The sequence below is a fragment of the Drosophila kikkawai genome, chromosome 3R (genome assembly GCF_030179895.1).
Source record: "Drosophila kikkawai strain 14028-0561.14 chromosome 3R, DkikHiC1v2, whole genome shotgun sequence".
NCBI classification, from domain to species: Eukaryota; Metazoa; Arthropoda; class Insecta; order Diptera; family Drosophilidae; genus Drosophila; species Drosophila kikkawai.
This window is the reverse complement of record NC_091731.1, coordinates 32,835,502-32,862,462: the sequence shown is the minus strand read 5'-3', so window position 1 is coordinate 32,862,462 and position 26,961 is coordinate 32,835,502. Positions and strand designations below refer to the sequence as shown.

Sequence of the window (26,961 nt, the reverse complement as noted above, 5' to 3'; positions counted from 1 at the left end):
TTGTGATTAACCATGCGAAACTAATTTTAATGCTAATCCAAAGGCAACGTAAATAGAATAGTATTCAATAAACTGCTGTTTAAAGATGTGTCTAAAACTCAGATGGCTCTGCCTTCAACTTGTATTAATTTATTTAGTTTTAAAGGTATTCTTCTGTATTTTAAAAATTATTTTTAATAATACGAGTACTATATTTGTCTATATATCAATATTTATATCAATTTTTCCATAATGCTAATTTTACATTGTCAACCCTAGATATTTTAATAACATAAATATATATTTGTAATTAACTTTCTAACTACAGACCGAGTCCCGCTGGGAGTTTACTAACTTTGTTTGCACATCCTATGATAAAAAGTTTGGTGAATTTGAATATTACTACTTAAAATCGATCAATCGCAGCTATAAATATATGTATTTCTGGAAAGTTCAATGTCCATCAGCTGCCAGTAACCAAAATGAAGGTAAGTGGGAGAAAGCATTATATTACTAAATAATAGAAATTATTTTCTTCAAAAGGCTAATATTGCGCTCTGGAAACGATTCAATGGCTACAAGCCATTTCTATATAATATCACTTTCGACACCTGTACATTCCTACGAAATCCAAAATCGAATCCTGTAGCCAACTTCATTTATGGTACAATACGAGACTATACCGATTTGAACCACACATGTCCCTTATATGTAAGTTTTTTAAATGATTTTTATATTCAAATGCAGCACATTAAAAGTTGACTTCTTCAGCATGGAGTTACTTTGGACAAGCTTCCCGTTGACTTTGTGAATAATCGGTTTACAAAGGTTCTTCCCTTTCCTACCGGCGATTACATTATTAAAATCCACTGGCTAAGAGGTAATTTTGTAACTGCTTCTGCTGAAGCATATGGAACGCTTTAATAAAATAACGATAATGTTGTAAAATATATTTTTCGATACAAGAAACAAATAAAAATGTTTTACATTATATATTCAACAGTGAACTATAATAAATAATACCTTAATGTTACTTTGGACAAGCTTCCCGTTGACTTTGTGAATAATCGCTTTATGAAGGTTCTTCTCTTTCCTACCGGCGATTACATTATTAAAATCCACTGGCTAGTTGGAAATTTTGTTACTGCCGAGGTCGGAGTATATGGAACACTTTCATAAGTTCAAATTTATGATGTGATGTGTATATAATATTTTTATATTATAATTTTGTATGACACAAGTAACAAATGTTTTAGAAACTGCTCTAATAAACCAAGCCTTATGTTTATATTTATTTATATTTTCGACTCATTAAATTCGAATTAGTTGTTAAGTTAGCGGAAATTTAGATTAAACTATGAAGATATTTATATCTAAATATCATAAACATGACTAGGCATTTGTTAAAATTATTTTTACTTCTATTCTATTTTATTATTATTTTACTAAAAATTTAGAAAGGAGGGATTTTTAATCGTATTTTTAATGGGATTTTAATGAAAGATCATAAGCGTGAAAGCTAATACTGTATTAATGCTAATCAAAAAAGCAAAGTTAGTATTCGATATAGTGCTGTTTGAAGATGTTCCTAAAACCCAGATGGCTCTTTCATCCACTTATAATAATTTATTTAGTTTCAAAGGTACGTTTTTCCTGTTTGAATTATGTTTAATATATTCTCTTTCATATATTTCATATATTCTCCATTTTTTTAGACAGAAACTCGATTTGAGTTTACCAACTTTGTGTGCACATCCTACGATAAAAAGTTTGGTGAATTTGAATACTGCTTTATAAAATCGATCAATCGGAGCTATAAATATATTTCTGGAAAGTTCAATGTCTCTCAAGTTCCACTAACAAAAATAAAGGTAGGAAAAACAAACATAAAACCATTATAATTAGATATTTATTTTGTAAAAACAAAGGCGAACATTGGCCTGTGGAAACGATTCAATGGTTACAAGCCATTTCTATATAACATCACATTTGAGTACTGTGCATTCAGACGAAATCCAAAATCGAATCCTATAGCAAACTTCATTTATGGTTCATTTGTGGATTATACGAATATGAACCACACATGCCCAATTAATGTAAGTTTCTCAAATATTATATTATTTATTTGCACATTAAAAGTTGACTTCTTCAGCATGGAGTTACTTTGGACAAGCTTCCCGTTGACTTTGTGAATAATCGGTTTACGAGGGTTCTCTCTTTTCCGACGGGCGATTACCTTGTTAAAATCCACTGGCTAATTGGGAATTTTGTTACTGCTTCTGCTGATGTATATGGAACGCTTTCTTAAAATAATGATAATGCTGTAAAATATATTTTTCGATACAAGTAACAAATAAAAATGTTTTATAATAAGTAATACCTTTATTTATATCGCTAAAAATATTTTCGACTCATTAAATGTCCATTAGTTTTTATTCTAGAAAACATTTAGATATAACCATGAAGACAACTATATCTTAATATCATTAAAATGACTATGAATTTGTAAATCTATTTTTAATTATTATTCCACTCATTTTACGTGAACCATGTTAGTTTTAAATGGGCAAACTTAGTATTTATAAACATGTGCCTAAAGGCACTCTCGCTTTGTGCAATAATTATATTCATAAACTTTTCCATGATGGTAAGTTTCGTTTGTTAATCCTACTTTATTTTTGGTTCTATATTTTCTATACAATTTTTCTTATTGTTCAATAATTTCCGTACTTTAATATTCAACGTCCAACAATGCTGATTACTGTATAATTATTGTTAATAATTTTAATCTATTTGAAATTAGAATTAGTAAATTATATTATATTTGCTTGCATTATTTTCTATATAAATGCGATCGAGAAATATAAAATAGGTACTTTAAAATCCATTGCTATTCCAAAATGTTCGTTAAGGCCACGATTGCTTCTATTTTCATCATAATATATGGTTTTATTGAGGTAAGTAAATACGATTTAACTCTAATTTTGATGCTATAATATAATTTTCTCAAGACCGACTCTCGTTTTGAATTTACCAATGTAAATTGCACTTCTTTTGAAAAGAGAATAGTTGAATTTGAGTATTGCTACCTAAAATCCATAAATCGCAGCTATAAATATTTATCGGGAAAGCTGAAATTAAACGAAATTCCTCTGTCAAACATGAAGGTACGTAAAGTTATCAGGATAATATTTAAATCCTATTAACATTTATAAAAATAAAATAGATTAATTTTATATTATGGAAGCGCTTCAATGGCTATAAACCTTTTCTCTACAATATAACTGTGGACGTATGCAAATTTTTGGCAAAACCAAAATCTAGCCCAGTTGCTAAATTTGTTTACGACACATACGTGGACTATTCAAATGTAAATCATTCTTGCCCTTTCAATGTAAGTATCCCTTATTTTTGGTGAAATATATAGTTTAATAACACAGGTACACAGCCAAAAATTTCCACGAACCATTTCAAGTTTTCCATGATATTTGGGTGCTCCTGAGTAAAAGTCCCATACAAAATTATTTTCCATCACCTACAGGTTCCGCGGTATACCTAAGAATACAAAAAACCTATGTTTGCCGACATTTTGAATTACGTGGCCTATATAATTGGACTTACCTTTATTATTTTTGGTAGGACCTACTCTCAATACATCACGGCACTACTAAAAAATAGTCCCAATCGTGGACCATTGTCCATGTCTTTGGAATTCGACGCCAAAGTTGAAACTCCCAAAATTTTCAACATTTCTGTTATAAAAAAACAATTCTGAGAATTAAATCTTCTATGGGACTAATTTTAAATTTTCATTGAATCTATTGCTCATTGTATTCTTTAATTTCGGTTTAAAGCGTTTTCATGAGGACATTTTATTGGATTTATTAAACGAATAAAACAGATTTTTTGGTTTTATTATCTACTACTATTTTCTGTCAAATTTCAAATAAGTCAAGGCAACCTATAAAATAGTATTAGATTTGTTTCTTTTTATATATAATATACATTTTTTCTTTTTGACTAAACTTAAATATGTAAGGATTATCGCTGGCTAATAAGCTGTCTTAAAAATGTTATGTTCGGAAGACCTTTTTATTTAATATAAAACTAAATTTATATTATATATAAAAATAAACAAATCTACTACTATTTTATAGGTTGCCTTGACTTATTTAAAATTTGACAGCAAATAGTAGTAGATAATAAAACCAAAAAATCTGTTTTATTCGTTTAATAAATCCAATAAAATGTCCTCATGAAAACGCTTTAAACCGAAATTAAAGAATACAATGAGCAATAGATTCAATGAAAATTTAAAATTAGTCCCATAGAAGATTTAATTCTCAGAATTGTTTTTTTATAACAGAAATGTTGAAAATTTTGGGAGTTTCAACTTTGGCGTCGAATTCCAAAGACATGGACAATGGTCCACGATTGGGACTATTTTTTAGTAGTGCCGTGATGTATTGAGAGTAGGTCCTACCAAAAATAATAAAGGTAAGTCCAATTATATAGGCCACGTAATTCAAAATGTCGGCAAACATAGGTTTTTTGTATTCTTAGGTATACCGCGGAACCTGTAGGTGATGGAAAATAATTTTGTATGGGGCTTTTACTCAGGAGCACTCAAATATCATGGAAAACTTGAAATGGTTCGTGGAAATTTCACAAAGTTTAATTTTGTGTTCCTGTGTAATCAAATTTATATTGTAATTTTTTCAAGAATGATCTGTATTTGGAAAAGCTTCCCGTTGACTTTGTTAATCACCGACTAACCAAAATTCTTCCATTTCCCGAAGGCGATTATCTTTTTGAATTTATAGGGATTCGTGATAGATCTGTGATTGGAAACGGTAAAGTATATTGTACTGTTTCATGAATGTTAGATAACCAATTTGAGCTAACGAGCTAACCTAAGATACAATATATATTCCAATAAAACTAAATTATAAAAGTCGTTAGTCTACAATTTTAATTTCTGTTTTATTCAAAACACAAAACTCGAATTGGTAATTGATTTTGCTTTTGTATCTGATAATTACGTTTTGAGTATCTAAGCTAGTTTTAATAGTGATTATATTTTGTTGAATATAAATTCAATTCAGCAATATAATGTTAGTACTCTAGTACAGGTCTAGCAAGATGTTCATTAAGGCATTTTTGCTGGTGTCAGTTCTAGCCATTTTGTATTTTGCGATTGAAGTATAGTATAAAATCATTCTTCTGAATATTAAATTAATACTCTTTAATTACTATCATTCAAGGCCGATTCCCGATTTGAATTCACAAATATTAATTGCACTTCTTATGAAAAGAGAATAGCCGAGTTTGAATACTGCTACTTGAAGTCTATTAATCGCAGCTATAAATATTTATCGGGAAAGCTTAAAGTGTATGAAATTCCTTTACCAAACATGAAGGTATGTAGAGTTATTAACATTAAAGTTCCTATTATAATTTATCAATATATATTAGGTTAATTTTGTATTATGGAAGCGCTTAAATGGATATAAGCCTTTTCTCTACAATGTAACAGTGGACTTGTGCAAATTTTTGGCAACACCGAAATCAAGCCCTGTGGTTAAATTTGTTTACGAATCATACGTGACATTTTCAAATTTTAATCATTCTTGCCCTTTCAATGTAAGTATTCTAAAGTTGTATTTTTCAAAAGAAAATGTGATAATGAAAATTATTTTTATTATTTTTTAAGAACGATCTATATGTAGAAAAGCTTCCCGTTGACTTTATGAATCACCGACTGACCAAAATTCTTCCTTTTCCCGAAGGTGATTATCTCTTTGAATTCTTGTGGTTTCGTTCTAGATCTGTGATTGGAAGCGCTAAAATATATTGTACTGTTTCATAAAAGTTAGATAGAAACGCTATGAATTCAAAACCATTAAAAATAGACTATAATTAGTCTCTAATTTTAATTTTTGTTTCATTCAAAACCTAATGTAATTGATAATTACATTCTGAATGCTTAAGCTATTTTAAATTGGGTTTGGTGATGAAATTTGTTTTGCTGAATAGAAATTCAGCAGTACTTTAGTACAGGTCTAGCAATATGTCCATTAAGGCTTTTTCGCTGGCCTCAGTTCTAATCATTTTGCATTTTGCGACTGAAGTATAGTATAAACTAAGTATAATATAATTAATTAATACTCTTTATTTATTTTCGTTCAAGGTTGATTCTCGATTTGAATTTACAAACGTAAATTGCACTTCCTTTGACAAGGAAATTCTCGAGTTTGAGTATTGCTACATAAAATCCATTAATCGGACCTACAAGTATTTATCTGGAAAAGTTAAGTTGCATGAAATTCCCTTTGCCAACTTGGCGGTATGTTTAATAATATAAGTTTTATAATATAGCCCATTCATATTTCTAAACATTAATTATAGGTAAACTTGGTTATGTGGAAACGTTTTAATGGATATCGCCCCTTTCTATACAATATAACAGTCAACGGATGCAAATTCTTGGATAACCCAAAGTCAAATCCTGTTGCCAAATTTATTTATGACTCGTACACGCCGTATAGCAATCTTAACCATTCCTGTCCCTATATGGTAACTATTCTCAATGAGTTATATATTTTTTACTTAATCGTATTCGTTTAAGAACGACCTTGTCTTGGACAAGTTACCCGTTGAGTTTTTGAATCACCGAGTGACTAAAATTCTTCCCTTTCCCGAAGGTGATTATCTCTTTGAGTTTCGGTGGATTCGTTCAAGAAATGTTTTCGCAAACATTAAAATTTATTTTAAGCTTTACTAAATGTATGGAAATGAGATTAAAAAATAAATAATTATATACTCAAGGGATAAAACAATGAAATAAAAAGTGAAATTATATAATAAAACGAAGGTTTATTGTTAAAGATTTAAAATACTGCTAGAGTTAAGCAATTATAATTCAAATAAATACAAAAACCAATAGAATGCTGAGTAATGTAAACCCATTTACATCCCTAGAGACACGCAATTGGTTACTTTTCAATTAACTAGATTTTTATAGACTTGCATTGACCCCCAGATAAAGTTAAACACGAAATGGGCCCCCGGGAAGGAGACGGGACAGAGGCCCAGGCTGAGGAAAATTGTATAAATGAAAACTAAATATTTATTTTGGGCCCTTGTTATTGCTGCCAACTGACAGCAAGAAAACAAAGAAAATTGGGGAAAAAAGGTTTCAGCAAGGCAACGCTTATCTATGAGCGTTGAGCGCCTAAATAAGTAAGTCAATAAATCAATTCAATAAAAATTTGTGCTGCCTTTTTATATTTGAAGTTTCTGCTTTGGTTTTTCCTCTCGTTTTTTGGACGCTTCTGTTTTTGGCAAATCCCAAGCAAACAAATGTGAACAGCAAAAAAAAAGAAGAGAAAACTTTTCGTTTGGCAAATGTTTGGCAGGCAGCCGGGAAAACAATGATGAAAACGAGGGCTAAGAGGGGGCGAAAAGGGGTAAGAAGAGGCCAAAAGGTTAAGAGGGGATGAAGGCTTGGGCCGGAAAGATACATAAACAATGATAACTGTAAAGTTTATCAATTTGTAAAATGGCAGCCGCAGACATGAAGAGTTTTAATGGAAGACAATGCACTCACAAGAAAAAATAATACAAAAACTACAGGATTCTTTTGAGTTAAAGTAAAAAATAAGTAATATGTTTTAAGAAACTAAAAACGTGCACTTAAAATTAAGTGGGTTTATTTTAAGATTTGTTTTTAAGGCATTTACTAAATAATATATATTTCCTTTATATTAATATTTCAAAATATTAACATCCTGTTAATGTTCTAAATTTTTTTTTAGGATTTTTTAGCAAATATATAAACCTTTATGAACAATTTAAAACATTGAAAAATCTTTGAAAATTATTAAATGTTCTTAATTTGATTTATTTCTAAACGGGTAATATTAAATAAAATAATAAAAAATGTCACAGATAGGTTTTTAATTTTAGTCAATTTTATTTAAACAAAATAAGGACTTATTCACATTTTTTTGTTTAATTTTTCTACAATTTTTTCTCTAAGAAAAACTCAGCTGAATTTGAGGCATTATGAAAAGCTTTCTTAAGGTGGCTGAACAGGCTAAGCTTTCTTTCTGAACTTTCCCTCTTTCTCTGATCGAAATTAATCTACAATAACAATAAATTTAATTAAGTAATGTTTGAGGAAGTAAAGTTATAATTATTTCATTTTACTGGCCACTGAATAACACAGAAATCGGCCATCATTCACACATAACCGCCCAGCCGCTGTGGTCACATAATTCAAATGAATTGTTTATACAACAGCCGTGAAAAGAACGAAAACTAAACAACAACAAATAGGAAAAAATACAGCAAAAAAAGTTCAAACAATGAATGAAATGTTTGCGTTACGTGTCAATATTATCTTTTTATTTCAGTGGCGTTTTGTTTATGTGGCAAAAAAGAGAGAAGAAGGAAGCAATTGAGTTTTGCGTGCGAGCATAAAAAACATTGCTTTTAAAATACTTGACCGGCAGCTGGCTCTTTTTTTTTTTCTTTGGGATATTTGTGGTTATTTTGGCATTCTGCTATTTTCAAAAATAAAGACATTGTGACATGCCAACATGACGAACCGGGTGTTCAAAGTGTCAGGCGCTGAAATGCGAACAACTTGACTCAACTTGACTGGCAAATTATTTAAGCAAATCTCCTAACAAATGCCATTCACATTGCTTTGGCTTAAATGGTACGATCTTGCTAGTTTATAATTTAGAGGTGAATCAATTGCGAGTGTCGTCCACTTAATCTCGGCCAGAGGACTGCAACAATTCCCTGGCTGCTGATTTTGGGACGCCTCTTAATTGCGTTTAAAATATGCTGCCAAAGATATTTTTGGCCATAAAAACAAGCAGATATCAGAAGTATATATAGAGAAATGTATAAAAAGCATGAGACGATGGTGTACCTGGTAGTAAAGATTTAAATAAATAATTAAAAAATTTTTTTAGATATATTTTATTATTAATTTTTATTTGTAACTTTCTTGTTTTGGCTATAGTTTGGGTATTAGTTAAGTTGTTAAATTTCAAGATATTTCAAATTTAGTTACAATTTTTAATTTACATTTAATAATGTAAAGATTTTTGGTTTGTTTCTTTAAAGGAAATTCACATTCTTAAATTCTTTTTGGAAAAAATATTTGCTTTGTAAAATATTTCTTAAAAATCATATCATATATTCTCAAAAACAAGTTATATATTCAAAAGTTTAATACACCCCCTGGGAGCAGAGATTATATTAATATACTCGCAGAAGGACAGGGGGCTGGACTGAGTCGGGCTGTCAGCGCATTTGCCAAAATGTCGCGACGAGAATGCAATGCTCTCATCGCCCACCCTGAGGCCACCCCTTGCCAACCCCCTTACCGACCACTTACCTGCCCCTTACGGCCCCCAAATACCCAAAGCACCCACAATTCCACCCACTGGTTAGCACCGGAAAGTATTTCTTTCTAGTCTGCGGCGGTCGTGTGACTCGACTTGCTTTTGTCTCACTCTCTCGTTGTGATTTCAGCAGCACTGCGGGGGCGTCCAAGTAAAATCGTCTCTGCTCCTTGCCAAAAAAAAAAAATCGAAAATCCGCAATTCAAATGCTACGACAGCCATCGATGCGCATTTCAGCAGCTGCGAGTGCATTGGCATTGCTCGGCAATTGCAATTTCAGACCCAATTCCATCAGAGAGCATCCTTCCGAGCATATATTATGGAGAGCTATCGGGGCGATATAGCATTTCACCCGCCATACATATCAATTGACCATCGCGACAAACAACATTGACAAGACAAACACACAGGCTCACTTACGGTTGTGAATTGGTTGTGTAGAGTGTGTGTGTGTGTGTGTGTGCTGCTGGTATATCTACACAGATTGTTGTTAAAATATTGCCACGCTTCGCATAAAAGTTGCATGAAATTGGTTCCACTAGAAAAACGGTTTAAAGATATTGAAAAAGGTTAAATACTCTACAAAAATCAGATTTACTAAGAACAAAAATTTATTTATATTTTTTTGTGTAATATATATTTAAGAACTATGTACAATAACCCATATTATTCTCTTATTTTAATGGTAATTATTTATTAAATGAACTTTTGTTGCAATTTTTCAAACCACATTCACTTAAACTTAAGCAAAATTGGTTTCTAAAAGGATATGAGTTTTTTAGAATTTTAATTTTAAGCCAATAGTCTTTTAAATTCACTTTTACACGTATATTTATTTTATATTTAAATTTAATTTTATCACAAATATTTTATTTCATATTTAAATTAAAATTTCACTTAATCCCTGTCATATCCTTTAACCTCACAAATATACCCCACTAATTATAGTACCCATATATTTTTGCACGAGGCGCGCACAAAGTCAAGACTATAATTATAGCGACACCCACCTATTGGCGCCCAATTTCTGGCAAACACACACTCACACACACATATAACGAGAGGCAGAGGCACACTCGTACGCACACACTCAATATCACGGACAAGCGGACAACGACGATGCGTCTCACGGTCAAGTTGAAAAGCATTGAGAGCGGATGTGGATGTGGATGTCGAATGAGATATAGAATGGGGAATTGGGGGAGACATAGCGCAGATGTGTAAATGTCTGCGAAGGTCGTCGAATCGACGATCGGCAGAAGGGCATTTCGAGGGGGAAGTGGGAGCACTGAACGAGGCGGAGAGACAGTGTGTGAGCAAAGTGCGTGTGTGACATTAACCCAATAAAATAAATAAATAGATCGGTAGAGCAAAGACAGGAACCCTACAGGAGAGAGGGGTAATATTGTTACACAGAAAAAAAAATAGGAATATATTTGTGAACATTTGGAATATTTTTAAATACTAAAAAAGGGGTTTCTACAAGTTTTAATTACTTATAAAAGTCTTTAGTCAAAAATCATCTATTAAATATAAAATATATATGAAGTTTTAAATAACTAAAGACTTACTAATTATGTTATTTAAAAAAATGTATTTATTTTCAATTTATTTATTACCTTAAAGTTCTGAAATTCACAAAGAAAATCTAAAATTATCCTTCCCTTCCTTGGATATATACAAGTATATTTTGTAAAAAATAAAACCAAAATATTATTACATTTTTGAATTATTCTTTCTCTGAAAATGCCTAAATATTAATAAGACATCTAATGTTTTCCGTGTATTTTTATCGGAGAGTACGAGTCAAGGGCGCAGCCTGAGAGATCCGGCGAGAGATCTCCGCCGATCTGTGCCGATCTTCTTCGGGCTTTCGATTTGGGTCTTGGATGCCATACGCTGCGGATCGTTTGGCAAACAAATTTTTTCGCTCAGTTTCGAGGAAAATCGCGACGCGCCAACTTGGGAAATGCGTTGTGTCGTGTTCCACGAGGAAAACGAAGAAAACCAGCGAGACTAAGGCACGAAAACCCGCCAGGATTAGCCTGAAGATCTGCAAGAAAACAATCATAATAATTGCAGACACAAAGTGTGACCAAAGTGATATACAGTGGATCGCAGCTTATTTCGTGCAGTCAAGAAACGAAAATTTAAAACGTCCCTGTGGCTAAACGATTGAAGATAATCCAAATATTTAAACGCAGTACTTTTAGTACTTGTACTAGCATTTATACTGAACAAAGACAATCTTCCTAATTATAAAAACGATTTTGTATTTTAATAAAAACTAATTTGAGGGCTTTTTTCATGCCGCAGCTTATTTCGTGCACTTCGTTTGATTCAACTTATTTTTATTAATTTAATATAAACAATTTTATGTGACCTCTTATTTTATTCTGAATACCTTTCAGATGATGTTTCAATTGAATTAACTAGTTTTTTTAATGTTTCTAGATTAATTTTAATCAATTCCTCTAAGGCACTACTTTTTTGATAATTTTGGTCAAAACTTTTAATTTTTGGGATGGCTAGTCCAATATTTGCTAAAAATTTTAAATAAGGATTATGTCTGGGTGACATTGATGTTGTTTTTTTGTCATTAGGACCGTTTTGTGTGAGCTAAAGCTTCCGAAAGTCCGATAAGTAGTAGAGACCGCTGTACTAATAGTTTTGCAAACTATCCCGTGTGACCACGTTTTCTACATTTTGAAAGAAGTTAACATTTTATATTGAAGGGAACATATTGGTTTCCAAGATCCTGCCAAAAAAAATTTGGTTTCCTACTCTACAGGAAGCCATTTAGGCCCAAATAAGACACGATCGCCGCCTTGCTTCAGAGTAGCTTGCAAGTGTTTGGTTTATAGCTCAATATTGGGTCTCCGCCAATAATTTATACTGTCATCAGGATTAAATTAGTTAAACTTTTACTTATTGGTAAAGATAAAAACATTCCAAAAGAAAATCGGACGAATTATAAGCTCCTATGAAAAGTTTTGATGTTGCTCCTGTGCTGGTTTCCTTATAAATGGCTCTTTTCATACTACTAGAGCCTTATAGATGTATTTTTGCAACAAGAGGCGTATTAAATCGGCACTACACTTGTTTCTTATTTCGTGCTCTATCTATATAACAAATTTGGCAGACGTTTGTTAATGATTTCACTTTTTTTTTGGTCCATGTAATGAACTTAATGTTCACTGAAAAATGTATTCGGTGCATTTCGGCCCTTATGTTTGGCCCAATCTTCACGGACAAACGATTAATTTATGTTTTTATATATGTGCGATTTAAGAATAACATTTTCGTAGTACCACGGTGATTTTTTTTCTGTCTTAAATTGAAAGAGAACTAATTATCGTATTTTAATAGAAATTCGCGATCCTATTTTACTTATTTCCCCATAACTTCATATTTTAGTGTGATCAGGCCAAGAAACTTTTAAAATATACATAAGCTACCAATACCAAAGCCAAAATAAAAAAAAAAATTAAAAATTAAGCCAAAAATTCATTGTTTCTTACATTTTAACTAGCTGCACGAAATAAGCTGCGGCGTGAAAAAAGGTCATAAATTTGTTTTTTTAATATTATTGTTTGTTCTTATTAATTGGGAAGATATTTTTTTTTAATTTAAAATGTAGGATATCTGATTCAAAACACTGCATTTAAATTGTTTCGATATCTCTTATGGTAGAGCAGCAGTGATGATTTATACTTTAGTTTCTTGACTGCACGAAATAAGCTGCGATCCACTGTATGTGTGCCTGTCGTTTGCGCCCGCTCACTCACTCAGATTCAGATTCTATTTCTATATCCGTTTGCTATTTTAGTTCGCGTTTGTTTTGTGGGTAATTAGCACAAAGTGTCGAGCAATTTTCCGACTCAATTGAAGTGTGCCCTTTGCCAAGATATATATATAAATATATGTGAAAAAAAACAATGTGATGACTTAATGAAAAGTTAATACGTCTCTGAATAATTGCACCAAATTGAAATATTAATTGTTTGGCATTTATTTTGTGTGTGTCGAGCAAAGCGAATGGTTGGCGAAAATATAGTAAAGAAAATAATAAATAAAAGTTGTCTCTATCTCGCTATTGGCATTGCCTGGCTAAAAATACAAGAAAGTCCACAGCTATACAATATAACAACAAATTTTATTTATTGCCTAAATATATTTGTATATTTTCATGTGTCCCGCAGCGTGTGTGTGTGTGTGTGTGTGTGTGTATGAGTGTCCATAAAGACGCTAGGCAAAGGCGTATAATTTCTAAATTCTTGTGCTAGTAACACTTTTAGCACCCAGCCAAAAATCAAGCCATTAAAAAATATACATCAGGCAAAAAAAATCGCAACAAAATCAACAAAAAAAATCACATAAAAAATCATAAGAATTCAAAACAAAAGCCGAATAAATAATCCAACAATATGTCGGCCTCCACGCGAAGTTCGGTGACGAGAAAATCGTCTCTGTCCAAGAGTGCCAGCGCAGACAAATCCACAAAGTCCTCAGCGAGTTCATCCAAAAACCCAACGACACCCGCCGCCAGTGGAAACAAACAGAAAATGCAGTACACAAAAACCAAGGAGCGCATGGTCGATGGTAAATTTTAAATTTGAATTCAAAACCGATTTGTACAGAACCCATTCAAGCACTACCCCAAACACGAAACCCCCTTCGGGGATTGTATCTTTAATGATATTCTATCATGCATCAATGGACTTTTGATGTACCGACCGACGGCATTAGTGTCAAAATTAGTAGTTTTTGAAATACATTTTCTTTGAAAGAATATGGTAATTAGGGAGGTAAGGATTTCGTGAAAAATTTTAAAAATATTTGAGACCTTAAGATACTCTTATAAGGAAATTAAAAATCGTGTATCTTATCTGCATAATGTTCTATAATTTCTCCTAAAATATTTCGAGAACTCATAAACGACAGGTAACAAAGTTGCTTCTGTAGAACTTGTATTTCTTATGGAGAACTGAAAATATAAATAAATATTTAATATATTTTTCAAAACACACTTAATGTCTTCACTACGCTAGTAAAATTAAATTCTAGTTTTAATTATTTCCTTGACATCTATTTCCAAACACAAAAACGAAACCTTTAAATTCAAAAGCGGCTTTTGCTTTTGTTCTGGGTTTATTGGGTCAATAAAAATAAATTTAATCATTTTTAAGCACCCATAACAAACAAAACATCAACTGCAACACATTGCCATTTTATTGGTCGTAGCGTCAAATTTTCAACATTTTCCCAAATTATGACAATTAAAAATGGCGTTCGGCCTGGTGTTCGACTGTGTGACTACTACGTTTGTTTGTTTTTGTGTGTGCCAATCAATTTTCGACTTTTATATTCACTCAGTCAAATTTTGTAATTAGCGTACGAAACTCATGTGGCTGCATCTGGCTGAAATTTTTGGGTTTTCTTTATTGGGCGGCCAAGAAAAGCGGCCAAACCGAATATTGGCGCTAAGTTGCAGCAGCTCGTTAACCCACATCGCGATCAGACAGCAATGTTTATTATAATTCTATCAATGCACCCCACTACACAAGAAAGAATATTTTTCGGTATGTAAAACCAATATTTGGTTTTAAATTCGTACATTTTTGTTGATCTTTCTGTCTATTATGACGTATATTTTTTGTAATTCTCAATAGAGGTGGCTACTCTCACAGGAGAGAGATTTATTGTCATACTTCTTCCTTATTTTCTTATATTTTTATGTATTTACAAACGTTCCTTGTTTAATTCACCCAAAAATGTTTCCTTCCTTTATGAACTTCAACTGCTAATTAAATATTTTTCGTTCGGTGTACCCACTTAGATGTACCGCTGCCACCCACCCACAAATTGACCATGTCGGAGGTCTACGATGATCCCAAGACAGGCAAACCTAACTTCGATGCATTGCGTCAGCACTTTTTGTTGGAGGGACGCGTCGAGGAGGCCGTGGCCTTGAGAATCATCACCGAGGGTGCCGCCCTGCTGCGCGAGGAGAAGAACATGATCGACGTGGAGGCACCCATTACCGTTTGCGGTGACATTCATGGACAGTTCTTTGACCTGGTTAAACTCTTCGAAGTGGGTGGACCACCTGCCACAACCAGATACCTATTCCTTGGCGACTATGTGGACAGAGGTTACTTCAGCATAGAGGTGAGTTTGGGAAAATGTCAGATATTCTCTGTTATAAATTTATGATAATTTAGTTGACATAATTTAAGATTAATTATAAATCGATTATTTAAATTCCTAGTAAATACTTGTTGCTTTCAGTGCGTTTTATATCTGTGGTCTTTGAAAATAACCTACCCCACCACACTGTCCCTCCTGCGAGGCAATCACGAGTGCAGACACCTGACAGAGTACTTTACCTTCAAACAGGAATGTAAGTTAAAAATTAAAATTAAAAATCTGAAAAAAGGAAAGGCTTAAAAGGATTCAAATTCGATTTTGGTAAACTCTTAAGCTTTAATTTTTAACAATTTCATATTCAAAACCCTTTTTTTATTGCCCTATTTTAATATTCGAGTAATAGTTCCACCAGAAATTTCCAATTATTATTTTAGGGCCATCATTTTTAATGCTGTCTAAAGATGTATTTGACTCTTATTGATCTTAGAACCGCAGAAATATTAAAACCGAACCGCTACTTCCATTTAATGGTTGTTCTCAAAGGCGTTTAATGGGTTTTTAAAAGCCGCCGCCTGCGATAAATCTCTCCTATGGGTGCTTGCTCCTCCATTCATTAATTCCGCCATTACATCTCCCTCTCTCTCTCTGTCTCTGTCTGCTTGAAGGCATCATCAAATATTCGGAAAGTATTTACGACGCCTGCATGGAGGCGTTCGACTGCCTGCCCCTCGCCGCCCTGCTGAACGGGCAGTTCCTCTGCATCCACGGCGGCCTGTCGCCCGAGATATTCACACTTGATGACATCAAGACGGTAATAAATTTGGCCAACAACTGGCACGCTGAAATGTTTATGGTTACCCAAAATGCACCTGTACATATGTATATGCATATTCCACAGCTAAATCGCTTCAGGGAACCACCGGCCTATGGTCCTATGTGCGATCTGCTTTGGTCCGATCCGCTGGAGGACTTTGGCAATGAGAAGACCAATGAGTTCTTCTCCCACAACTCGGTGCGAGGATGCTCCTACTTCTTTAGCTACTCGGCCTGCTGTGAGTTCCTGCAGAAGAACAACCTGTTGTCGATAGTCAGGGCTCATGAGGCTCAGGATGCGGGGTGAGTACATCATCGAGTTATCTGAGATCTTTTCACTTCAGAATAAACTATTTGCATACCTTTTTGTTAGCACTTTATCTAATAGATTTATTTTCGTAGGTACCGCATGTATCGAAAGAACCAGGTTACCGGCTTCCCCTCACTGATCACTATTTTCTCCGCCCCCAACTATTTGGATGTTTACAATAACAAGGTATGATCTCTCCCTCCCTTACGTATCTGTCCCTATATATGTCTGGGTTGTTTATTTATTTTGCTGTTGTTGTTCTTTCCTTTTGCTGCTATTTTTAAATAACGAAATCTTTTTTGGCTGCATTGCGAGCTGGTGCGAGTTTAATTCGCGCTGCGTTCGTAATATCTCTGCCCTATTTCTCTCTCGATCCTCGATCCTCGGTCTCTTCCTCCGGCACTTGCTCATTTGTCAACCAAATACGAACGCATTTGACAAAAGGCAGCTGTGCTCAAGTACGAGAACAACGTGATGAACATCCGCCAATTCAATTGCTCACCGCATCCCTACTGGCTGCCCAACTTCATGGACGTCTTTACATGGTCGCTGCCCTTCGTGGGCGAGAAGGTGAGTTGGTCATCAAGGGGAAACATTTATAAAAATTAAGATTATTAAATATATATTTTGCTTATCAGGTGACTGAGATGTTGGTCAATATCCTGAACATTTGCTCGGATGACGAACTGGTGGCTGGACCCGATGATGAGCTGGAAGAAGGTAAGTTTGGGTCTTGGGGCTGGGTATATATACTCCTACTAGATCCGTGTGTAAATGTCGTAGTGCTTTGGTTGTTGTGGGCAAGTACGGACACACTTGAATTACAAACTAATCTTCTATTAAAAATATTTTCCGAAACAAAATCCAAAAAAAAAAAACAACAACTGCAATCTACTACCACCACCACCCATAATAATAAATGTACCAACACACCACAACCAACAAATTTCCACTCAAAAAACACAACAAACAAACCCAACAAAAGAGCTACGTAAGAAAATTGTGCTCGTGCCGGCGAACGTGAATAATAACAATAACAATAATACGCCCAGTAAGCCAGGTAAGCCACGTGTTAAGCACAGGTCCAAGCCAAAAGCAATGTCAATGCAAATGCAAACGCCAACGCTACCGTCAACGCCACCGCCGCCAAATATAATGTCACAAAAAAAGAAAAACACCTGAGCCATCGCCAATGCCCCACCGCTGAAATATATGTATATAGAAAAGCTTAGTGATAGCTTTGCGCAGCTTTGATCGGCTTTCCAGCGAATTTTCCGGCTGCTTTCCATTACATTCCCCCGCATGTGATCCAGCGAGATTCCGTCTAATCGAGCCCTCAATTCGCAGCTTCCATGTCGGCGCTGCGCAAAGAGATAATACGGAATAAGATACGGGCCATTGGCAAGATGTCGCGCGTCTTCTCCATTCTCAGGTGCATTATCCACACTCTTTTTGTAGTTGTTGTAAGAACTTAGCTGAATAATCAAAATATTCACCAGGGAGGAGTCGGAGAGCGTGCTCCAGCTGAAGGGTTTGACGCCCACGGGCGCCTTGCCAGTGGGTGCTCTGTCCGGTGGAAGGGATTCCCTCAAGGAGGGTAAGTAATTTTATAATGAGTTACTAAATAAACTATTTAAGAATAAATTAATTGTACTTTAGTATTTTTTAAATGATTTTTATGGGTACATATTTTTCAAGCGATTACTGCTCCTTAAAAAAGAATGTTGGACAGATTTCACATTTAGCAATTATTAAAATTTAAGACAGTAATACGTTTTGTATGTTTTCAAACTAAATACAGTTTTAAATAATTACGATAGGGTTCCATAAAACTTAACCACCGCCCTATCAACATCGTAGGCAATCCAATGTGATTCAAAAAGGTAATCTCCCCCCGGGAAAGGTAAATCCTTTGTGAATTGATTGTTGACAAAACTTGCTGGTAGCTTATCCAAAATAAGGGGATGCTACAAATTATATATATATCTATATAAATTAGTTAATAATTATAAATATATGTATACTCACATCAAAGGGACACGAATGGTTAATATTTGAGTGATATTTCAAGAATTCAAAAAAGAATTTTGCTATCGGATAGGCCTGTGGGTTTCTTAGAAATCTGCAAGCATCTATTGACATATTGTACATAAAGGGTCTGTTGCCATTAAAGCGTTTGAAAAGTACACCAATAACCTATAAATAAATATAAAAATAAGGGGGAAAAAAAGGGGTATTTTTAATTTAAATAAACACATTTACTTACTTTGACTTTCGTAACCGGTGTTTTAAGCAAATTCACTTTAATGGACACATATTTGTAGCTTCGATTCACCGACTTTAAATAGCAATATTCAAACTTGTCGAATTTTGGATCCAAAGACGTGCACTTGACATTGGTGAATTCAAATATCGAGGAAATCTTAAAATAAACCTTAAATAAAAATACTTATTATTTATATAAATTAAACGTAAATACCTTTGTAGCCATAAAAACCATTACAAATAAGCTGAATAGCTGTCTGCCAAAATTTGCAACCATCTTGAACGGATAAAGCCTTAACGAGAACTAAGTTCAATTTTAGTTAGTCTATTTCGTATAGACAAAACTCTATTAAAAATGTATTAACCATAAATATTGTTTTAAGGGAATGTAATTAAATATACATTTGGCTTGTTTAGTAATCCAAAATATACATATTGTTATATGTATTTGTGTATAGCCAAAAGATGGACAATTTATGATAAAAGCAAAATAGAATATTTCCCCATTTTCAATAAACTTAACAAATTTATTGTGTATCCACTTAAAAACTCATTATATAGGTTTCAACTCCTTTAATAATTCATTAATAATTTAGGACAGAGTACCATAAACTTTAACGACCACTCGATCAATATCATATGCAATCCAATGCGTTTCCACCATGTAAGCACCTTCTGGGAAGGGCAAAACATTTGTAATTCGATGGTTAACTTCATCAATACTCAGTTTATCCACTATAAAATCATGCTGTATGTATCAGAAAATATTATTAGGTTGCAAAACATTTATTTGTTACAAATTACTCACCGTATAGGGACACGAGTGATTTATATTAGAGTTTAGTTTAATAAAATCAAAGAAGTAACCAGCCACTGGGTTTGAGTTTTTATTATCCATAAATCTGCAGGCGTCCACAGTGACGTTGTACATGAAGGGCCTGTAGCCATTAAGACGTTTAAAAAGGGCCCCGTTTACCTGGAAATTTATTATTTTTTTTTTTGGGATATATATTCTTTGAATTTGCAAATTAATACCTTTAGTTTAGTAATTGGCTTTTTAAATACGTTAGCTTTCAGCGAAAGATATTTGTAGCTCCGATTCACTGATTTAATATAGCAATATTCAAAATCGGCGAAATTCTTATCCAATGATTTGCACTCGACGTTGGTAAATTCAAATTTTGAAGATATCTTGGGAGGTTTTATTATTTATTTTGTATTTTATTTTATTGTATTTTGATAACTCACCTCTAAAATTGAATATATAAGCGAAAAGAGAAATATAAGATACTTATATTTAACACACATCTTTCAACAATGGCTAATAGCTTTTGTTTGATTCAATTTGTTTTTTTGGTTAAAAAATTGAATTATTTGTTGAAATTGAATGGGTAATGAACCAAGCTCAATCAACAATTAAAGCCTCATTAGGAGCCTCCAATTTTAAGCTATATTATTGTCAATTTTGGCACGTGCATTAAGCCTGACATGGTGGCAATTGTAATATTTAGATAATTACTCCTAATTATCCATAAATTACACGAACTATATAAGAAAACTGTTCGTCCCGAATTTGATATGGGTTTTCCAGCGAAAAAAGTATTTCGAAAACTCGTACATTTTCCTAAATATAATAGAAATTCTAAGGTTTTATTAGCTGTTAAATCATGTCTTTATTACAGTATTTTCTGTTGATTTTAGGAAAAAACGAACGAATTAAAATGTATTATGTTCGGGAAAAATTACACAAACCATTAATAAGTTTTAAGATAAGGTACCATATATTTTCACTACTGCCCGATTGATGTCATAGGCAATCCACTGAGATTCCAGCATATAATCGCCCTCTGGGAAGGGTAATACCTTTGTAGCCTGGTTGTTGACAAAGTCTATGTTGAGTTTATCCACGATGAGATCATGCTATGCAAAATTAAAGAGGCATTAATTATTGCATAATTATTATTATTATTTTATACTCACGTTAAAGGGACACGTATGATTCATATTTGAAAAGTTTTGTAAAAAACTATAAAAGTAATTAGCAAGAGGATGTGATGCTGGAACTTTCAATATTCTGCACGCATCTATGGTTAAATTGTACATGAAGGGTCTGTAGCCGTTATATCGCTTATAAAGGGCAAGATTTAGCTAAAATTATTAAGATATGCATTTGTTAAATTGTAGCTAATTAAATTGCATATTATTTTCATACCCTGACTTTGGTAATCGGCGTTTTAAATAACTTAACTTTTAGCGATAAGTATTTGTAGATCCGATTAACCGACTTGATATAGCAATATTCAAACTCATTGAACTTTTCATCCAGAGATGTGCACTTAACGTTGGTAAATTCAAACTTTGAAGTGACCTTTAAATGAAACTTTGTAGTACAATTACTATATTTATTATATTTAATAACTTTTTACCTGTAAAACCAAATACAGCAGCGCAAAGAGCGCAAATAGGATGCTTCGGTCGCCAAACATATTTTAGTAATGACTAATTATAATGTATAGGCAATTCAATATATAACATAGATAACTCATTTACAGCAGATGAAACTTCAAATGAGATTTAAAATACATTGTAAATAGGCCTTTGAGATGATTAAAAATACATTAAAAAATCATAATCACATGCAGAGGTAAGCATATGGTCCAATAGGTACTAGACATTATTGTATTTAATGCATAATTTAATTTTAAAAATTTTCTTAATTTAAAAATTAAGTAATTTTCAAAGTTTTACATATTTGAGCTTATTTACAGCTTATTTCATCAATATTTATTTATGGGGTTAGAGTGCCAAACACTTTAACCACCGCTCTTTCGACCTCGTAGGCAATCCAATGTGATTCAAAACAGTAATCGCCCTCTGGGAAGGGTAAAACATTAGTAAATTTATTATTTACAAAGGTCGCAGTTAATTTATCCACGATGACGTCTTCCTATTTAAAAGATTATAGATAATCATAAGTTAATCTGCCGTTCAAGATACTTACAGAAAAGGGACACGATTGGTTAAGATTTGAATAGGTTTTAAAGAGCTCATAAAAGTAGTTGGCGATGGGGTTTACTTCTGGATTTATCATAAATCTGCACATATCCACAGTGACATTGTACATAAAAGGTCGGTAGCCATTGAAACGTTTCAATAGAAGCATATTAAGCTAAAACAATGGAGTATAATTGTGTGTAATTCCCACTGTATAATTACATACTTTAAATTTGGTGATCGGTTTTTTATGCACATTCACTTTGAGTGTGAGGTATTTGTAACTCCGATTAACCGACTTTAAATAGCAATACTCAAAATCAGCAAAATTCTTATCCGTCGACTTGCACTCTATGTTGGTGAACTCAATTTTGCAGGAAACCTAAAAGTAGGTTAACTTAATGTATGACTTTGATTTTATGTCATTATAGAAACCTTTATAACCACATAGAGAAACACAAGCAAATGAAGAGCCAGAATTTTACGAGACATCTTGCAATAAAGGCGCACAAATTAGGACTGAGCTTGTTTTGTCAGCAATAATTATTTAATACAAAAATGTATAATTTAGAAATATTGAAATTATTGTAATTATTCAACGATTAATGGGAGAAATGTATGTAGTTGTATGTTTCAGTTGCATTGATTTATTTTGCATTTTAATCTGATTAATATTTAAATTACTGCCAGCTTTTTACCTACAGCTTCAGAATAATTAACTATTTCGCTAATTAGTTTTTTTTCCTTTTTGTATAGAATTTTTTAAGATTAAAATACTAAAATATGCCAGGCAGTATAAACGATCAGTTTTTATACCCTTGAAGGGTATTATAAGTTCAGTCAAAAGCTATCAAAGCAGTGAAGCAGTCATTTTCGACCCTATAAATCATATATATTCTTGATCAGCATTAACAGGCGCTTCTTGCTAACCATCAATCAAAAAAAAAAAAAATTTCCAAAATTTTTCAAAATTTGATAAGGGGTTACATCATTAAAATTCTCAAAAATGACCAAAAATTTTAATTTCTTAAAATGTTAAATACAGTATGCAGATTTGTTAAGCCAGAAAAAACTAAGATAGAAAAGTTTTCCAAACTGAATTTAATGCATTTTTGGTTGAGATTTGATCGATTTTTTATTCAAAGCCAAGTTCCTTTGGCAACTGCAAGAGTATACAAATTTCGGCTTCCAGAATTTAGTTTCCTTTCTTGTTTTAATAGTAAATAAAATACCGATCCTTGTTATTAAATTATATCATACAGAGTCTAAAAAAATATCAAATAAAATAAAATATTATTAGATTAGGATAGAGTTCCATATATTTTAACAACTGCCCGATCGATATCGTAGGCCATCCAATGAGTTTCCAGCATATAGGCGCCCTCTGGGAAAGGTAGAACTGTTGTAACTCGATTATTTACAAAGCTCACAGCTAATTTATCCAAAATTAGATCATGCTATAATTATAATTATAATTAAGAAGTAGTTTCAGATGGGGGTTCTAGTTTGTTCAAGGTATGTACACTTACATCAAAGGGGCAGGTATGATTCATATTTGAGTACGGTTTAAAGAACTCCCAAAAGTACATAGCCAATGGGTTGGAATTTGTATTCTTCAAGAATCTACAGGCATCCACTGTGATATTATACATGAAGGGTCTGTAGCCATTGAGCCGTTTGAAAAGCGCTACATTTACCTAAAATACATACATATATCATTTACATTAATACATTACTTTAAAATAAAGTTTTTTTAAGATTTACATACCTTTACTTTGGTGATGGGCGTTTTAAATAAGTTCACTTTCAGCGATAAGTATTTGTAGGTCCGATTAACCGACTTAAGAAAGCAATATTCAAAGTCATCAAATGTTTTATCCAAAGATATGCACTCGACATTGGTAAATTCGAATTTCGATGAGATCTTTAAGAATAACTATAATTAAATTTAAGTTTTTCTTTGTTATTTACACATTTTTAACCTTTACAACTAAATGTAGAAGCAATAAAAGCACAACTACTCTGCTTAGTTTGGGACACATTTTCTATGATCGACTGACAAAATTATACGTTGTTAGTTATTTAAATTTTTTGGATAACAAATGAACTTATAAGCAATTAAAATGGAATTTGGAATAAACAATTAATAACTCATTATATACAAGTGGATTATTGATCAAGTGTGATACATCATGGAAATATATTGACCGCATTTGTAAAGCATATCTAATATCCAGGAAATTAAGTACAAATGGGAAATTTGTAGTATATTCTGTAAATAGAAATTAAAGTGCATATATACAAGAATATTCTTAAATATTAAATATTTTCTTATATGTCATTACCATATAATTAATTGTATTATTAATTCTTTAAGAGAGACAGTTCAACCTCCTGTCAAGACAGTGCTATTGATGTTTATTAATTGAACTTTGGCCATCCTTTCTAACCCCCATTTGCAGCTCTTCAAGGACTGACCGCAGCCACGCAAATCCACTCGTTCGCCGAGGCCAAGGGCATGGATGCGGTCAACGAACGGATGCCGCCGCGCCGTCCGCTGCTGATGAGTGCCAGCAGCAGCAGCATCACCACAGTTAGCAATAGCAGCAGCAGCAACAACAATAACACGACGACAAAGAATAGCAACAGCAACAGCAGCATCAGCAGCAGCAAAAACATCAGCAGTAATGACACCACAACCGTGACCAAGACCAGCAGGACGACTGTGAAATCGGCCACCACCAGTAATGTGCGGGCAGGATTCACCTCCAAGAAGTTCTCATAGTCAAAGGACTTTCCGCCCTGCTTAATACTATTACTTATCATTTTTGTTTCGACTTTCTGTTACCCATTTAGTTGTACTTCGCGTTAAGATAAGGTCAGGCACATACAAATATTTGTACCAAAAGCAACTCATTTTAAAAATTCACACAATTTAAAATTAAACCAGCCCTTGTATTTTGTAAAGTTAAACGTGAAAGGGAAAATGTTTTGATGTGTCTGATCTTAACTTTAGTTAAAATTTTATACAAGAAACACTTTCTCTTATGCTAGTCAAACCCAAAAAAAAACAAAAATATGTGACCCTCAATTGTACAGCTTTTGATTGTAGGCACACTCTCTATAGAATCTCTCCGCGAAAATCCCAAGGCGAAAAACACACTCATACTCGACAGCAATATTAGCAAAAATTTATACGTGACATGAAAAACAGTTCAATAAAAAGTGGCAGCAAATAGCTCAAAAAATAAATCGTATTGAGCTTTGAGATGTTAAAAAAAGGGGTTTTAAAATTAGCTTTTAAAGGTTCAAAAGTAAGTATTAAAAAAACTCTCAGTTATAACATTTGTGTATAAGAAAGATGTTTTGTTTTTATAATTCTCATAGTTTTTATAATAATATATTTGTCATAGTATATACTTTACTACAACTATAATTATATAAAGTTAAAGCTTCTCAAGTCAAGCGTAAAAGATCAACACGAGTTGATGTAATAACCATTAACAAAGTTGGAGACACTGAGAGACCGAATGAGACCGATAAGACCGTCACTTGCAGTGGAAGTTTTCCCATTATTTTATTTCGATTTATCTATTTGGCCAGGCAACCTGGAAACGTGCGCACGGAGACACCGGCTCTTGGAGATAATCAGATAAAGATTTACAATGCGATGATGCCAAGTGTCGACAATCTATCATCACCCGACCAAATGCTATTTCATAAAACGTGATAGGCAGCCAGCCGACACAATGGAATCAGCTGTCAAGATTAATATTGACTTTGAACTCACCTCTCATCTTTGGGCAAACATAAAAACTAATGAAAGTACCTAAAGTTGGCATTAAGATCAGAGAACGTGTTTTCTTTAGGTTCCTGGAATACGCTTACAAATATTTATGACATTTTTGACCAAGTTTCCGTCATAATAATAATGTCACAACATTAAACATTAAAGTCAAAACATGTTTGTTTAACAAATTCTTATCAAAAGATACACGAAGAGATTTTTGATTTACTATTCTTAATAAACGTTTAAATTTGTAGCCCATATTGGGTATTTATTAAAAGGGAGACCATTATTTAATAAAATTTTAAAAGATACTTCCATATTTAGGTGACCACATATCATAATCGGTCACTAGACTTTATCGTGATTATCATACGTCTAAATTTGGAGAAGAAACACCAACTAGAGCACCCAAAGGCTAGACGAATTCTATGACAATAGGCCCCCTCATTTACAGCCCAGAATGAATGCGATGACTCTCTTTCTATTGTACATATAATGAAGAGATCTAGCTCTATAAAAAGAATCCATTAAATGGAATAAAAGTGGCATTGAGGGATCGCAACGGGAGATAAACTCTTTTCAATGTTTGCCAGCCTGGTGCAAATAACACGCATACGCAATGTGTGCTGCTGAAGCTATGCTTCTTGATTCGTTTTTATCAAATTTGGGGGAAAGACAAACAACGGCATCATCATCTGCAGACATCGGTCGAGATAAAGATAATACGGCAATCGGGAGGGAATCGTGAAATCAGCCGACCAGCAGCCGACAATGACAGTCGCTTCACGTGCAAGTTCCGCTGTAAATCATCGCATCGACATGAGTTTACCGGGAGGAAGAGGCAAGATTCCGAGCAAACAAACGATCGTTAAAATGTTTATGGCAAAGAGCCCTTAATTCGCTAGAGCTTTGCACGTTTTTATGGATATATCTTGCCAGAGCGATGTTTGCCTTAATTGAGACAAACGTTTTGCCAGTGCAAGCAACCAGCGGTGATCTTAATTGTTACGAGTGGCTTTTATGGACTAGAAGGTATCCTGTAGGTTGTTCTTGTATTATATTTATAAGTATTATAATTTGTTATTGTTTTATGTCTTCTACATAACTATAAGTTTTAACTAAACTCTGCATTATTATTATTTAAATGATTGATTTAAATTCAATGATATAAAGTATGAGGTATTAAAAAAACCAATAGCTATATTATTATAATTAAAATGCTATTATAAATTATATTT

General features: G+C 33.1%; 8 protein-coding genes and 1 pseudogene across 12 annotated transcripts; 5 read left to right on the top strand and 4 right to left on the bottom strand.

Moving 5' to 3' along the window:
• Nucleotides 1-318: 318 nt before the first annotated feature.
• On the top strand, nucleotides 319-903 carry LOC138928735 (uncharacterized). The gene is made up of 3 exons (XM_070286261.1): nucleotides 319-467; nucleotides 523-690; nucleotides 751-903. The coding sequence occupies exons 1-3, from the start codon at nucleotides 462-464 to the stop codon at nucleotides 901-903; spliced, it is 327 nt and encodes a 108-aa protein (XP_070142362.1). The 5' UTR covers nucleotides 319-461.
• A 1,976-nt stretch (nucleotides 904-2,879) lies between these two features.
• LOC108085315 (uncharacterized) lies at nucleotides 2,880-4,858 on the top strand (annotated as a pseudogene).
• Nucleotides 4,859-5,121: 263 nt separating this feature from the next.
• LOC108085316 (uncharacterized) lies at nucleotides 5,122-5,848 on the top strand. Its single transcript, XM_017181870.1, has 4 exons — nucleotides 5,122-5,145; nucleotides 5,244-5,399; nucleotides 5,455-5,622; nucleotides 5,693-5,848. Exons 1-4 carry the CDS (start codon nucleotides 5,122-5,124, stop codon nucleotides 5,846-5,848), a joined length of 504 nt encoding a protein of 167 aa, XP_017037359.1.
• A 201-nt stretch (nucleotides 5,849-6,049) lies between these two features.
• LOC108085317 (uncharacterized) lies at nucleotides 6,050-6,763 on the top strand. Its single transcript, XM_017181871.1, has 4 exons — nucleotides 6,050-6,079; nucleotides 6,170-6,325; nucleotides 6,388-6,555; nucleotides 6,608-6,763. The coding sequence occupies exons 1-4, from the start codon at nucleotides 6,050-6,052 to the stop codon at nucleotides 6,761-6,763; spliced, it is 510 nt and encodes a 169-aa protein (XP_017037360.1).
• A 4,541-nt stretch (nucleotides 6,764-11,304) lies between these two features.
• Nucleotides 11,305-25,179, top strand: CanA1 (Calcineurin A1). Of its 5 annotated transcripts, none has more exons than XM_017181874.3 (13): nucleotides 11,305-11,422; nucleotides 13,604-14,003; nucleotides 15,241-15,572; nucleotides 15,693-15,804; nucleotides 16,217-16,362; nucleotides 16,450-16,667; nucleotides 16,767-16,860; nucleotides 17,119-17,244; nucleotides 17,313-17,394; nucleotides 17,660-17,734; nucleotides 18,022-18,106; nucleotides 18,174-18,271; nucleotides 24,396-25,179. In XM_017181874.3, the coding sequence occupies exons 2-13, from the start codon at nucleotides 13,829-13,831 to the stop codon at nucleotides 24,716-24,718; spliced, it is 1,866 nt and encodes a 621-aa protein (XP_017037363.1). In that variant the 5' UTR covers nucleotides 11,305-11,422; nucleotides 13,604-13,828; the 3' UTR covers nucleotides 24,719-25,179. The 5 variants fall into 5 exon arrangements, 4 of the variants coding, with proteins under 4 accessions (XP_017037363.1, XP_017037364.1, XP_070142629.1 ...); XM_070286528.1 differs by lacking the exon at nucleotides 11,305-11,422 and adding an exon at nucleotides 13,373-13,457; XM_017181875.3 differs by lacking the exon at nucleotides 17,660-17,734 and having other exon boundaries at nucleotides 11,306-11,422.
• LOC108085307 (uncharacterized) lies at nucleotides 18,486-19,174 on the bottom strand. The gene is made up of 4 exons (XM_017181865.1): nucleotides 19,154-19,174; nucleotides 18,941-19,096; nucleotides 18,703-18,870; nucleotides 18,486-18,641 (listed from the first exon to the last, which is right to left on the bottom strand). Exons 1-4 carry the CDS (start codon nucleotides 19,172-19,174, stop codon nucleotides 18,486-18,488), a joined length of 501 nt encoding a protein of 166 aa, XP_017037354.1.
• Nucleotides 19,532-20,247, bottom strand: LOC108085325 (uncharacterized). The gene is made up of 4 exons (XM_017181880.1): nucleotides 20,188-20,247; nucleotides 19,975-20,130; nucleotides 19,748-19,915; nucleotides 19,532-19,687 (listed from the first exon to the last, which is right to left on the bottom strand). The coding sequence occupies exons 1-4, from the start codon at nucleotides 20,245-20,247 to the stop codon at nucleotides 19,532-19,534; spliced, it is 540 nt and encodes a 179-aa protein (XP_017037369.1).
• On the bottom strand, nucleotides 20,704-22,425 carry LOC108085308 (uncharacterized). The gene is made up of 6 exons (XM_070287183.1): nucleotides 22,369-22,425; nucleotides 22,160-22,315; nucleotides 21,941-22,108; nucleotides 21,152-21,307; nucleotides 20,920-21,087; nucleotides 20,704-20,859 (listed from the first exon to the last, which is right to left on the bottom strand). The coding sequence occupies exons 1-6, from the start codon at nucleotides 22,423-22,425 to the stop codon at nucleotides 20,704-20,706; spliced, it is 861 nt and encodes a 286-aa protein (XP_070143284.1).
• On the bottom strand, nucleotides 23,185-24,067 carry LOC108085310 (uncharacterized). The gene is made up of 4 exons (XM_070286533.1): nucleotides 23,916-24,067; nucleotides 23,702-23,857; nucleotides 23,463-23,630; nucleotides 23,185-23,390 (listed from the first exon to the last, which is right to left on the bottom strand). Exons 1-4 carry the CDS (start codon nucleotides 23,973-23,975, stop codon nucleotides 23,235-23,237), a joined length of 540 nt encoding a protein of 179 aa, XP_070142634.1. The 5' UTR covers nucleotides 23,976-24,067; the 3' UTR covers nucleotides 23,185-23,234.
• Nucleotides 25,180-26,961: the final 1,782 nt, after the last annotated feature.

Coding starts and splice junctions, on each gene's coding strand:
- LOC138928735 (XM_070286261.1), top strand. Junction 691..750: donor ACCACACATGTCCCTTATAT/GTAAGTTTTTTA, acceptor TGACTTCTTCAG/CATGGAGTTACTTTGGACAA.
- LOC108085316 (XM_017181870.1), top strand. CDS start 5,122: ATGTTCATTAAGGCATTTTTGCTG. Junction 5,146..5,243: donor TCATTAAGGCATTTTTGCTG/GTGTCAGTTCTA, acceptor CTATCATTCAAG/GCCGATTCCCGATTTGAATT. Junction 5,400..5,454: donor TTCCTTTACCAAACATGAAG/GTATGTAGAGTT, acceptor AATATATATTAG/GTTAATTTTGTATTATGGAA.
- LOC108085317 (XM_017181871.1), top strand. CDS start 6,050: ATGTCCATTAAGGCTTTTTCGCTGGCCTCA. Junction 6,080..6,169: donor AGGCTTTTTCGCTGGCCTCA/GTTCTAATCATT, acceptor TTTTCGTTCAAG/GTTGATTCTCGATTTGAATT. Junction 6,556..6,607: donor ACCATTCCTGTCCCTATATG/GTAACTATTCTC, acceptor TATTCGTTTAAG/AACGACCTTGTCTTGGACAA.
- CanA1 (XM_017181874.3), top strand. CDS start 13,829: ATGTCGGCCTCCACGCGAAGTTCGGTGACGAGAAAATCGTCTCTGTCC. Junction 14,004..15,240: donor CAAGGAGCGCATGGTCGATG/GTAAATTTTAAA, acceptor GTACCCACTTAG/ATGTACCGCTGCCACCCACC. Junction 17,245..17,312: donor TGCCCTTCGTGGGCGAGAAG/GTGAGTTGGTCA, acceptor TTTGCTTATCAG/GTGACTGAGATGTTGGTCAA.
- LOC108085307 (XM_017181865.1), bottom strand. CDS start 19,174: ATGGTTTTTATGGCTACAAAG. Junction 19,097..19,153: donor TGGTTTTTATGGCTACAAAG/GTATTTACGTTT, acceptor GTTTATTTTAAG/ATTTCCTCGATATTTGAATT. Junction 18,871..18,940: donor CACCGGTTACGAAAGTCAAA/GTAAGTAAATGT, acceptor ATTTATTTATAG/GTTATTGGTGTACTTTTCAA.
- LOC108085325 (XM_017181880.1), bottom strand. CDS start 20,247: ATGTGTGTTAAATATAAGTATCTTATATTTCTCTTTTCGCTTATATAT. Junction 19,916..19,974: donor AGCCAATTACTAAACTAAAG/GTATTAATTTGC, acceptor ATAAATTTCCAG/GTAAACGGGGCCCTTTTTAA. Junction 19,688..19,747: donor ATCACTCGTGTCCCTATACG/GTGAGTAATTTG, acceptor TGATACATACAG/CATGATTTTATAGTGGATAA.
- LOC108085308 (XM_070287183.1), bottom strand. CDS start 22,425: ATGTCTCGTAAAATTCTGGCTCTTCATTTGCTTGTGTTTCTCTATGTG. Junction 22,109..22,159: donor AACCGATCACCAAATTTAAA/GTATGTAATTAT, acceptor CCATTGTTTTAG/CTTAATATGCTTCTATTGAA. Junction 21,088..21,151: donor CGCCGATTACCAAAGTCAGG/GTATGAAAATAA, acceptor TAATAATTTTAG/CTAAATCTTGCCCTTTATAA.
- LOC108085310 (XM_070286533.1), bottom strand. CDS start 23,975: ATGTGTCCCAAACTAAGCAGAGTAGTTGTGCTTTTATTGCTTCTACAT. Junction 23,858..23,915: donor TTCTACATTTAGTTGTAAAG/GTTAAAAATGTG, acceptor TTATTCTTAAAG/ATCTCATCGAAATTCGAATT. Junction 23,631..23,701: donor CGCCCATCACCAAAGTAAAG/GTATGTAAATCT, acceptor TATGTATTTTAG/GTAAATGTAGCGCTTTTCAA.